This window comes from Eleutherodactylus coqui, chromosome 1 (genome assembly GCF_035609145.1).
Source record: "Eleutherodactylus coqui strain aEleCoq1 chromosome 1, aEleCoq1.hap1, whole genome shotgun sequence".
Lineage (NCBI taxonomy): Eukaryota > Metazoa > Chordata > Amphibia > Anura > Eleutherodactylidae > Eleutherodactylus > Eleutherodactylus coqui.
This window is the reverse complement of record NC_089837.1, coordinates 174,757,567-174,770,489: the sequence shown is the minus strand read 5'-3', so window position 1 is coordinate 174,770,489 and position 12,923 is coordinate 174,757,567. Positions and strand designations below refer to the sequence as shown.

Sequence of the window (12,923 nt, the reverse complement as noted above, 5' to 3'; positions counted from 1 at the left end):
TTAGGGTGGTGACGCCAGACTCTTGCCCCTATTTTGGCTTAATAGTGGGACCTAGGAGCCTCAGAGGCAGCCATGCTGGCCCTGCCCTTCCCTATCCGTTTCTGTGGTGTTTCCATGACTTTCTGATGTTTTCTGGTGTTTGACAAGTCATCAGCTATGCGGAGCATCGGTCCCATACAAAAATGCTTGAGTCGCCCATTGACTTCAATGGGGTTCGTTACTCGAAACGAGCTCTTGAGCATTGTGAAAAGTTTGACTCGAGCACCAAGCACCCGAACATTTTGGTGCTCGCTCATCTTTGGTCATAAAAATTTTGACCTCTAGATACCTTTCTGATATTCTATTCTATAAATTAAGCTAATAATGTCAGCTGCTTTGACGTAGGATGAGTCAAGCTTTTGTGAACATAAAGTAACATTTAACTAGATTAATTCTAGAAATTAATGTAATATTCAACTCATATGTACAAAATGTTCCATCCATTGCAGATCAAATCAAGTTAAGTTAATATCTATGGTATACGTTAGAGAAAAAATAAACATGTAACTCACTGTAAATGTAAAAAAAAGGAAATAAATAACACTAAAAAGAACAGTCTTCTAAGGAAAATTATTAACATAACCTAATAAAATTGACTGGCAAAATAATTATTTGCATTAAAGGAGTATTCTGGCCATTTTCAACTGATGACCTATCCTATGGATAGGTCTTCAGTGGTTGATGGACGGAGTCTGCTGCTTGGGATCTCAATCCATCAGCTGATTGTCCAGCCTGTCCAGCTGATTGTCCACTGTCAGTGCAGTGGGCCTGGACATTGTGATGAATTGACAAGGGAGGAAGTGAGAGTGATGGCTTTGAAATCAATGGGAATGTCTCTTTCTATTGCACTTCCTGTTCCTGTCCTGATGTCCAGTCCTGTTCATATTGAGTAGCAGGAACTGCAATAGAAGTGCGGCGCTCCCATTGATTTCAGTGTGAATGAAGCTGACACTTCCACTTCCTACCATATTTCCAGAGGATAGATCATCAGTAGAAAAAAAATGCTGGAATATCTCTTCAAATCCAGCCTCTTTCAAAATACAATACTTTACAGGTAGATAAATAAACAAAGACAAGAAACTTACCTGACGACACCACAATTTTCTGAATATTTGCAGATATGCTAAAATCATCAGACATAATGGAACCATGTATGTAATAAAGAAGAAACAAATATGGTATACTTTAGAGTAAATTTCCCCTACAATAGGAACAGAAAATGTTTTATTAGTCACTTACTGCACACACTATAGGTGAGTGCAGTATTATAGGTTAACAAAATATGTAATTACAAATTGCACAAAATTCCAATTAAAAGATAAAGCAATTGCTCTCAAGTCATTAAAAAAAACCTTAACATGATTTGGATAGAGTGGTAGTATCTGTCTGGTAACAACACTGTGATAATGTAGTTTTTCTGGAAAAGTATATACCTATGTAATATGCAGTATATGCAGTAACATGCAGTACATTCCATTGTAGAATAGAATGAGTAAAAGTCAGATCAGATCTACAGGGTTCTTTTCCATTAAAATAAATAGTACATTCATTTTGGACACCGGATTCGATGCAGATTCGGTGGAGATTCCTCACCAAATCTGAGGCAAAATCTGCCACCTGCACATAGTCAAAGTCAGGGGTGTCAAGCTTATTTTCACCAAGGGTCACATCAGCCTTAGAGTGGACACCCACTGGCGTTTTTTTCTCCACTGCGCTGCGAGAGGAAAGGTAAAGTCTTGTAGCGCAGTGCGAGAAAAAAAACGGCATCACGCCGGGATATCGGCATCATGCCGGGATATCGGCAGTCTTCTCAATGGGGCCAGCGGCAGCAGCACTATCCCCATTGAAAAGAGATGGAGAATACCGGGACTTCTGCCACAGCTGTCACAGCTGTGGCAGAGGACATTTGTCTTTTTTTAGCCTTGCATACTATGTAATGATATGTAATACTATGTAATACATGTAGTGATTCTTCAATGTTACAGCATCGCTGTAAGTAAAAAAATCACTCGTAAAAAAAGAAAAAAAAGGTTGAAACCATATCGCTATAGGACACAACTCGTCTGTGAAACTTATCCATGTGACTGTATCCTGGATGCATTCATATGCATGGTAAAATTGCATGAGTTTTGTGCATTGTGAGGCGCACAAATCTTGCATGAACATGGATTCCATTCCTTTCAGTAGGTTTATTTTTGTGGGTGATTTTTCTTTAGCAGCATCGCAGTATGTTCTATTTTTGCGTGAGTCTTGCATGAGAATACAACATGCGGATGTGTCTCCTATACCTTGCATAGTAAATGGACGGAGTGTCCATGTCCTGTGTGATGCAAGTCATGCCCGAGAATGTCGGGCGCGATGTGCTCACCCATGTGAATGCACCTTAAAAGATCTAAAAACACTGAAGAAACAAACATTGTGGAAACCAAAATTTGTGTCGGTTTCAAAATTTGTGGCCAGGATTATATATTCCCCACAACAGCCTGTGTGCCATCCATCCTCCCTGCTACTTCAGCTGTGAGTGTGAAAGCTTAGTTTCCTGAAAAGCACAGCTGAGATGTGATTTTGGCTGCGATAGTCAAATATTATATTGTGTTCTTCTCTTTACCAAGCTGGTTACACAGATGTGGTATGATTAGTCAGTGGTGGTTAGAAAAATTTAAAGGTAGTTAGCAATCGATTTAGAGTACTGTGTTTTTTTTCTCGAGACAATCCCTTTAATCTAAAAGGGATTTCTGTTAACTTTCTCTCTTTTCTGTAAAAGTCTATTTGGCTTCCTTCATACTGAGTTTTTATGGCTTTTTTAGCTTGTAAAAACGCCATGATTTTATGTGTATTTTACATGCTTTTTTTTGGGTGGCAGTTTTATTTTATGTGTGCCTTTTCACATGAAAGTACATTGGCTCACAGATTTATGAACAACTCTTAGTATTGGCATTACAGTCTTCAGAGCAGTACTTTTAAAATTCTATGAATTGCTTGCAGTTATTTTAGAAAACTAAAAGTTCTGAAAGGACCTGTGAGTCATTTAACACCTTCTCAAGATCCACTGTACATGTGTTGTGGAGGTCAGAAGGAGGCGGACTACACAGGTGAAACAGACCTGCAGCGGCCCCGATCTGAGATTACTCCAATCTTGGCTATTTGTCCCCTTAGATACCATAGTCAATAGTGACCACAGCATCTAAGTGTTTAGACAAAGGAAGGTGGCTTTCTCAGTCACTCGATCAATCCCCCTATGACGTGATTGCGGGGTGCCGAGTGGTGATCATAGCAGTTAAAGGCCTAGTGAAAGCCTGTCATCAAAACATCATAACATACCTAGCATATGTACAGCATAGCTACAGGATGACAAAACAGACACAATATTTGCCAAGGCTGTATTTGCCACTAGGCATTTGAGGCGAAGCGCCTAGGGACAGCCCCAAGGGCAGGAGATTTTTTTTTTCAATCTATTTCTTCCACTCAAACTCCTGCCTACTACTGGATTTGTAAGGGTGGGGTGATGGTCCGCATTACACCAATTGTCACTGCTGATGATAGAGGTAGACAAGAAAAAGCTAGACTTCTCCTCCCTGCCTGCTTTCTGCCTCTTTTTGGTTTCTGCTTCTATTGTATGTTGCAGCCATGGTTTAACTTGCACCTATAGATTTCTATTGGGAAGTGCTGACCTATTTTATCCTTTTATTGTACAAATATTGTTGAGTTGTGGCTGCCTCCAACTGGTTGTGCACACCTGCCCGTTCACCTTCTGTCCCTCCTATAGGACCATATAAATGGTATCCTACCTTCCCTGGTTTTATTTTTAGGCTTAGTCCCAAAGCATTCTTATAGGTAGGTACCCATCTTTCCCAGGTTAAGATTAAACCACATGGTATTAGCGTTAGGACCTATCTGAAAGCTTGGTCACCTGGAAGATTGGTAGATGGACCAATATGATTTGATCAAATTATATACCAAGAACCTTGCATTATTTAATGTGGTTACAGTATAGATTATAGGTATATATGCTTCCGATAGTAAATGTATTTTGAGTGCTATTGCCACTTTTTGGTTTCTGCTTCTATTGCCTGCTTTCTGCTCTCAGGAAAGAGCATATCATTGATCCTTGGAGCAGCAGAAGGGAAGTTTGGATGATTGAGGAGATTTGTTGGGCCTTTCATTTATTCATGATGCATCATGTTTTTTTTGTTTAACCCTCTCCATCACAGTGCTATTTGTGGGCTTATCCCCAGGACAAGGGTCTATTTTCTCCCTACTCCCATCATGTTGATATATGCTTACTTGGATATTGACCACTGTTATGATGAACCAATCAGTTTACTTTTGTATCTTCTCCACTACACTTTCAAAACCTAAGTGCAACTTAGCTTGTCCAACAGCCTTTAGAGAAAGTTTCATTTGATTGAATATCACTCTGAATGGTCCTTTTGATTAATACTATTACATTGACTGGAATTGAACAGTACTAAATTCTAGTTAGCTTTGGACTAATGTTGGGGTCAGGATAAATGAGCATAATATATAAATAAATGACTGATAGATGCAGGTATCACCTCTGGGACTTGCACCTATTTCTAGAATGAGGTGTCCACTCACTTACTTTATCCCACTAGCCATTGGAGAGCATCTTGTATTACTCTGTTATTGCTACTGTTACTGTTTTGCTATTTAACTTTGTCCAAAAAGAAAATTAAAGAACGCCAGAAATGCACTTTTTCAGTCACCCTGTCTCCCAGAAAAACGCAATAAAAAAACGATCAAAAAGTTGTATGTATACCAAATGGGTACTAACGGAAACTACAGGGCATCCTGCAAAAAAGTAGCCCTCGCTCAACTACGTCGATGGAAAAATAAAAAAGTTATTGTGCGCACAAGATGACCGCAGAAAATAATTGAAAAAAATTAAATGTCTTTGAAAAAAAAAGAGTAGTATAGAAAAAAAACCTATACAAGTTTGGTATCGTAGTAATTGTACCGACCCATAGAATAAAGTGATCATATTGTTTTTGTTGCAGTTTGTGCGTCGTAGAAACAAGACGCACTGAAAGATGGCGGAATACCATTTTTTTCATTTTACTCCACTTAGAATTTTTTAAAAGATTTTCAGTACATTATATGGTACATTAAATAGCACCCTGGAGAACTACAACTCGTCGCGCAAAAAACAAGCCCTCATACAGTGACTTCGATGGATAAATAAAGGAGTTACGATTTTTTTAAAGGGGGGAGGAAAAACGAAAATGGAAAAAAAAGGGGGCCGCGCCATGAAGGGGTTAACACCCCCTTCTTCCTGAGCCACTGACAAATCCCAGCATAATATCCTTCCCCAGTCTATTTGCTCGCATGATGAGTATTAAATAAGGAAGCTTTTATTTTGAAATCTCCGCCTCTAGGGATGTTTTTGGCTCCATATGATCCAGTACATCCTTGTTAGTGATTCTCTAGCACCATAATTCAAAAGCTTTTACCTTCCTCCTGTTATCCTTTTTAAGTGTCCAGCTTTCACAAGCATAAGTTGGAATTGGAAAAATAATTGCATTTACTAGGCAGCACTGGGTTCTGAAACTGATATCTTTATCAGATCTTGTCTATTCTTAGCAAAGCCACACCACCCAGTGCTTTTCTTCTATCATTTCTGAACTGCATTCTCTAATGCAATTTATCTTGGAACGTGGGAATATGTAATAGCATCAATCTCTTCATTGTTAATTTTAATGGTGGTTATACCATTTCCATTTCCAGTAATAGTCATGTTTTTTGTCTTTTTGATATTCAAAAAGAGACCTTCTAGCTCACTTCTTTCTTTGACTGCTACTATTAACTGTTCTAGACCATCTTAACTTTATCCAAGAAGGCTGGTATCATCAGCATTTTGCAGATTGTTTATGTTCCACCCTCCAATTTTCACACCAAATTCTGACTTATCCAAGACAATTTTCCTAATAACTGCCTCAGCATACATGCTGAAAAGAAATGGTGACAGAATGCACACTTGGGGCACTAATTTTCTGACTTTGAACCAGTCTGTGTCCCCAATGGTGTTTTGACTGTTGCATCCTAACTGATATAGAGTTACCCATTTGTTGGAGGCAAATCCAGAGTTTCTGTTACCATGCAGGGCGGCGCTGGGTCCTGCGACCGGCGCGCACCGCTCCGATGTCGGCTCTGGCGTCCCGGAGCTCTGCAGTCGGGGCTCTCCCGGCGGCGTGGGGCAGCCAGCGTGCGGCGGCGTGGGTGTGTCCGCCCGTAGGGTGCCGCCCGCTCTCCCCCACCTTCCTTATGCACAGTGGGAGAGTCGGCTCCTCCCACTCTCCGCCCCCGGGCGGGGGCTTGAAGTTAAAAGGCTGGCAGTGACCTGAGCTCACTGCCAGTTATTGGTTCTGCTAGCCTCTAGTCAGATCTGTTCCAGTCTGCCCTAGTTGCTTGTCAGTATCCTTGCGTTTGTCTGTGAGCTCCACCTCCAGCCTTGATTTACCTAGTAAGTTTTGTTGGTCTGTTACACCTGCCTCTTCTGTCGGCACTCTGTCCCCCGTTAGTTAGTTCCATCGTGGTAGTCGCCAGGTCCCTAGCCAGTACAGGGACCGCCGCCCAGTTGTCCGCCTGGGGTTAGCCAGGGCCGAGGCAAGTAGGCAGGGACAGTGGGGTGCGGGAAGTTCAGGGCACCCCATCTGGCACTCGGGGGGCAGAGTGCTGTAACAGTTTCACATGGTCTACACAATCGAAAGCCTTGGTGTAAGCAATAAAACAGAGGTAGAGGTCTTTTTGGTATACTCTTGCTTTCTCCATCATCAGTCTCAGATTTGAGATATGATCACATGCCTTTGCCTTTTTGAAAACCAGCTTGCACATCAAGCATTTCTGACTCCATGGTTACTACTAATTGTTTCTGAATAATCTTCAGCAGAACTTTGCTTCCATGTGGTATTAGTGCCATTGTTCAGTAATTGGAGTAGTCACGTATCCCACTTTTTGGATCCTTGGTTAAAACAGATCTTGCCCGCCCGTTTGGTTTACCAGACCTTCTGCCACAGAGCTAGAAGTATCCTTTTAGGGACTGCTTGGATCAATTCTGATGGCAAATTGTCAGTTCCTGGTGTTTTCTGGTTTAGAAGTTTTTTAAATTCCCATTCGATTTCTGCTTATGTGATGTTAGGCTCTTAGTCTGCTATATTCTCCTTTACATTTGGCAGAGAATGGTTGATTCTCACATAACGTTCTTCTGTACACTCACACCATTGAGCCGTATTATGATTTCTACTGTAGGGCTTTCTTTATTCTATGTACACTCTTGTGTATATTTAAGTAACTCATAATTTATAGACTGTCTGATTATACTTTTTTGTAGAATATCCCATCATGTTAAAACTAAACTATGCAACATTTATTTGCTATAGAAGATCACATAAGCATTAAGGATTAGTTAAGAACTCTTGTATTAGGTGTTGAGGGGATTTTCATCCTCCACTCAGCTGTAATATGGCAATATTGTTGAACTGTGAGCTTTAATTAAACCAATTTAAATTCCACAGTCATCAACTATTAGAAAAAGTGTGGATAATCTGTCAGAGCACTCACCTTCCCAGCGCTCATCACAGACCGTGAATAATACTGTCTTGTTGGCTAAGTCTGGAAACACACTTTTACACTCCATGACGATTGCCTGAGGGATCATTATAACGCAAGACACAATCCAAATAATTATGATGCTGTTTCTTGCTCTCTTGGCAGTACTTTTAAACATTAAAGGATGGCAAATTGCATACCATCTATCCAAGGCGATACAGCTGAGTGTTAGCACAGACACCGAGACTGACACAGTCTACAAAGAGAGATTATAAAAATTAGAGAACTGTCATTAAAACTTTTCGTATCTTGCATAATGACATTCACAACTTCTAAGACTCTTCACTTTGTACTTTGTCTGCCTTTACTTCTCAACACTTATTTGTGATCCAGGTGACTATTATTAACAATGTGCATGATTGTGCAGAAATTGGTACTTGTCAACTTTGATATGATTCTTTGCTGTTTATATTATAATTGTTGTCAGCTACCAGTAGATTTCTTTGGGGCGATTTTCCATGTATACTGCTCTTGTCAGTCACAGACTAAATAGATGTTAATCTAACTCATGTTCAAAATCACTCCCTTTAGGCCTCATGCCCACGGTCGGGTCGGATTCCGCCTGCAAAATATCTCAGCAGAATCAGACCCGGCGTCCCCCAGAGACCCTATACTCACCTGTCCGGATCTGCGGTGAGTGTCCCGGCAGGCATACCGGGCTGGGCTGTGACGCAATTTCCTCCAGTGCGCATAGCTGAAGTATCGTGGGACGGACGGCTTCCATTGACTGCAATGGAAGCCATCTGTGTGATTTTCTGCACAGATTAGACAAACAGATTCCATTGACTGCAATGGAAGCCATTCGTGCGATTTTCCGCACAGATTAGAACATGCTGCGATTCTCCCCCGCGAGCAGAAAATCACAGCTGATTTCCGCTCATGGGCAGGGGAGAATCTTTTTTCATAGCATGTCTATGGACGGACATTGTTGCGGAATTTGCGGAGGGCATTTGGCCGTGAATTCTGCAGCAATTGGGCTTTAAATGTCCTGGGCTATATTCCAATAGATCCTTAACTAGGAAAATCTACTGCAATACCTGGCAGATTTGCTTCTGAAATTTCTGTGACTAGTCCACGCAGTTTAATAATATTTGTAAAAATTCATGCACATGCTACAGAAACAATCCTATTTACAAGTGTGAGAAAGATCTTCAGTCACAGAAATCTTCTACATATGAACATAAATTCACACTGATTATGTCTGCACATTTAAAAGGAAAATATGTTAAAGGGGTTCTCCAATTACAAGACAAGTTTCCTTTAATTGGCCTGTCTTTATCAAAATAAGAAACAGAGCTATACTTACTCCTCTGCTGCTCCAGGCATCCAGTGATGCAGTCCCACTATCATTCAGGGCCTTGTTGTAATAGCGGCCGCTACCGGAAGTCAGGTGATCACTGCAGCCAATCAGAAGATTGAACATCCTATTCCTGAGCTCCTCATATCATGATGCTCAGGAGAGCAAGAGGTGATGCTGCAACATCTAATTGGCTGCAGCGGTCACCTGACTTCCTGTGACAGCCACTGTAACAAGAAACTCTGGGACCACAGCAGTACTGCAGCACTGGACCCCAGTGGCAGTGAAGGGTAAGTATAGCTCTCTTTGTTATTTTAATACAGACAAGCCTATTGAAGGGAAATTGCCTGGTATCCAGGCTACCTCTTTAAGGGAAATAATTAGAGATGAGTGAGCATACTCGATAAGGCAAACTACTTGAGTGAGTAGTGCCTTATTCGAGTACCTGCCCGCTCGTCTCTAATGATTCGTGTGCCGGCAGGGGGCAGGGAGCGGCGGGGGAGAGGGGGAGGAACGGAGGGGAGATCTTTCTCTCCCTCTCCCCCCCCCCCCCCCCCGCTCCCCCCTGCAACTCACCTGTCACCCGCGCCAGCAGCCAAATCTTTAGAGACGAGCGGGCAGGTACTCGAATAAGGCACTACTCGCTCGAGTAGTTTGCCTTATCGAGTATGCTCGCTCATCTCTAGAAATAATCAATATATTTGTTTAAAATAACTGGTCTATACTATGTTATTGTATACAATTGACTAGGATAGTGTGTATAACCCTGGAGAGATGGACAGAATTTGCTACTTTTACGTGGCAATAGATACACAGTCCCTGATAAACTATTTCCCTAAGGTATATAAATTAATGTGATATATCTTTTTAATTTATCTGCAATACTTAAAAACAACAGAAAGGGACACTGAATGAGCAAATGCATGTTCAAAACTGTAAGAAATACTTAAAGAACTTTTCCCTGTGACACAGGACACCAGCTATTTTCCTTTCCTTCTGTGGTCTGACTCTAAGACAACTAAGTGCAGGAGGTTTTGCAACTTCTCTGTCTGCAATAAGTGACAAAATATGAAGGAAATGAACCCACATGTTTCCCTAAAAGATTTCTGCAAAACGGAGTAGGAGTCAGAAAATCCTGCAGACTGATGAACACTGGACAAGATTGTTTTTATTCTACTTTTATGATTCCTTTAAGTTAAAGGGTACCTTTAAATACTTACAAAAGTGAATAAGCAAAATAAATAATATGCTGTTATAGAATTAGTACAAACCAAAACATATAAGACAATAAATGAGGCAATACATTCATCTTAGAGGGAAACTATCATCAAAATAAATCTATTGGTGCATACGTTTGATTTTATGGTCATTAAATATAGGGTAACATTTGTTGCTATTGGTATGATATTGGTATGGATTTGTGGATAATCAAACAGTAAAACAGAAAAAAATAAATCCACAGAAATTGTACTGGTCTTATATAACTTTCACAATGCAATGATCTACTAAACCGATAAAGATTGGCTAATACAGTTATGTATGTAATGGGCATAGTCTCTTATTTCTTTCTTTTCATCATTGATAGAAATATCATGGAATGTATTTTTATTAAATATATCAAGATTTCCTTATTCTATCTTCATTGAGCATCAGAAATTGGAGTGATGGGGAACCTCTTCAATTCATCTTGTCTAACTATGCTCATTCAATTTTAAGTTCAGATTGCTAAAAATAAAAATTTAGCAAAATTTATATTTAAAGCAAATGAAGTTTCCTACCTTTTCAAGTTCCATTGCTGCCATCAAGCCTTTTGTCCTCATCTTCTCATTTTGGAATTGTCTATGCCAGTAATAAACCCTACAGATGAAATAAAGAAAAACCCTGACACCACTTCTTCCTTTTTGAAAAATACTTCCACTAGGATGTTTCATAGACAGGTTTCAGTTGCAGTTTTTCATGTATTTATTTTAACTAAAGCCAAAAGTGGATACAGAAGGATGGAGAACTAGAAGACCTTCCATTATATTTTCCATTCTTTATATAACTATTTCTGCCTTTGGCTAAAAATAAATTGTATAAGAAACTGCCACAAAGGCCTGTGTGTAAAATCACTCTTCGGATCACCTAGTATGTGTATAGATGAGCTTATTTACAGCCAATATACACGTAAGGCTATTGCTATATGGGCCATTTTCTTAATAAACCAATATAAATACTGTGGATCATTTTGATTACTGTAAATTTCATTGACTATTACCTGAAGGTACTTTTCACCCCAATTATACTGCCCAAATATTTACTCTGGCATTGTATATTGTAATATAGCTATTTTTTCTAATGAAATCTGAAAAATATCCAATAAAAAAACAATTTCCAAGGCTAATGTTTAGGTCAAAGCCATTTTCTATCAATATACAAGCGTATTATTGATTGGTTTGCACCATCCCTATTTCTTAAAAAAAAATTTGGTTACTCCGTATGAAGGCAAATGCTTTAATGCATCACTCCTTTTAACTCTTTTTGGTCTGTGAACCTTGTCTGGTATCCATGGCACTTGAGACACTTTTTGACTTATGCTTGAGATTAAAGGGAACCTGTCACCAGTTTTTAGCACATTATGCCAATGCCAGTGCTACAATGGTGTTGCTGGTTTTGTTATCAAAGCTGATAAAAGAATACTTGTATAATAGATGTTTGAAAATCTCCTGTACCGTTTGTAAATGTAGTCTAGTGGTCTTGTGGATGAGAAGAATTAGCTGCATTTTTTTGCAGAGTCCACATCTTCTGTCCCCTGTGATGCTGTGTTGTCATCTCCCCACGCATGCGAAGAAAAGCTGTCCCATTTGTGGGCAGATTCGAGTAGCTTATCTGCACATGTGCTGGGAGCTAATGGCACAGTGTCATCCACATCACAGGGTCACAAAATCTTTTTCAGGATGACAGCAGCGTGGTTTGCACGTTACTTAGTAGCATGTAAACCACGTTCGTCTGACTGCACCCTAAAGAAGGTATACCACAATTGCAAGTTATTCCCTGTCCACAGGATAGCGAATACTCGCTGATCGGTGGGGGTCTTACCACTAAGACCCCCACTGATCTGAAAAATGGACCTGTGTCATGCTCTGCCGGTTACTCGGGGGTTGCTTCTTTCTCTACAGTGAGGAAACTGTGAATGGAGCACTGGGCAAGCACATGCAGTCAACGCCTCATTAATTTAAATGGAGCTGATGGAAATAGCTAGACAGCACCCACTCGGGTATCTCAATAGTCCAATTGAAAGTGAATGGAGTACTAGCGCACTTGCATGACCAGCGCTCTTTTCAGTCTTCTATTCACTGTGGTGGATGCAGTAAGCCCATGGTAAGGAGGACAGGGGACACAAGACCCCCATTCTTGAGATTGGCAGGGGTCTCAGTGTTATGACCTCAATGATCACCAAGTTATTCCTCATGCTTCGAATAGAGGGTAGCTTGCAATTTGGTTGGTACAACCCCTTTAAATAGGGGTCCAGTATTAATAAGCAAAAAAGAATGCTGCTTTTCTAAAAACACTATCTGTCCTTAGGCTGTGTCTGGTGGGCTTCATTCACTTAAATGTGGATGAGCTGCAATGCCAGACATAGTCCATGGATAGAAGTGGCTTCGTATATGGAAAACTGCAGACTCCCTTTTATTTATTCCCTAACAAACCCCTTAAAAGAATTGTCATCTGTTTCTTCAGTGGAATAGGTTTTAACATACAATTTTTCGAGCTTCTGAAAAGAAAGTTTGCATAACCCTTGAAGACTATTTTGGACAAAAAGATTTTTTGGCAAGTATTTATGATTTGATTTATGAAATGAATAGAATTATAATCAAGGAATATATCAAATAATCTTTGAATGATAGTTTCCCCATTTGATACTGAATGTAATTACCTGTAACCATTATGCTTGTTTTGCAAATATTTTTTATTGCTTAAG

At 40.1% G+C, this 12,923-nt stretch overlaps 1 protein-coding gene across 1 annotated transcript in view; it reads right to left on the bottom strand.

Moving 5' to 3' along the window:
* The window catches only part of HCRTR2 (hypocretin receptor 2), an 81,751-nt gene that overhangs the window by 25,906 nt on the left and 42,922 nt on the right, over nt 1-12,923 (bottom strand). Inside the window, exons 3-4 of the mRNA XM_066609161.1 lie at nt 7,618-7,861; nt 1,125-1,240 (exon numbers count right to left, since the gene is read on the bottom strand). Coding sequence (XP_066465258.1) covers nt 1,125-1,240; nt 7,618-7,861 — 360 coding nt within the window. The remainder of the gene's footprint in view (nt 1-1,124; nt 1,241-7,617; nt 7,862-12,923) is intronic.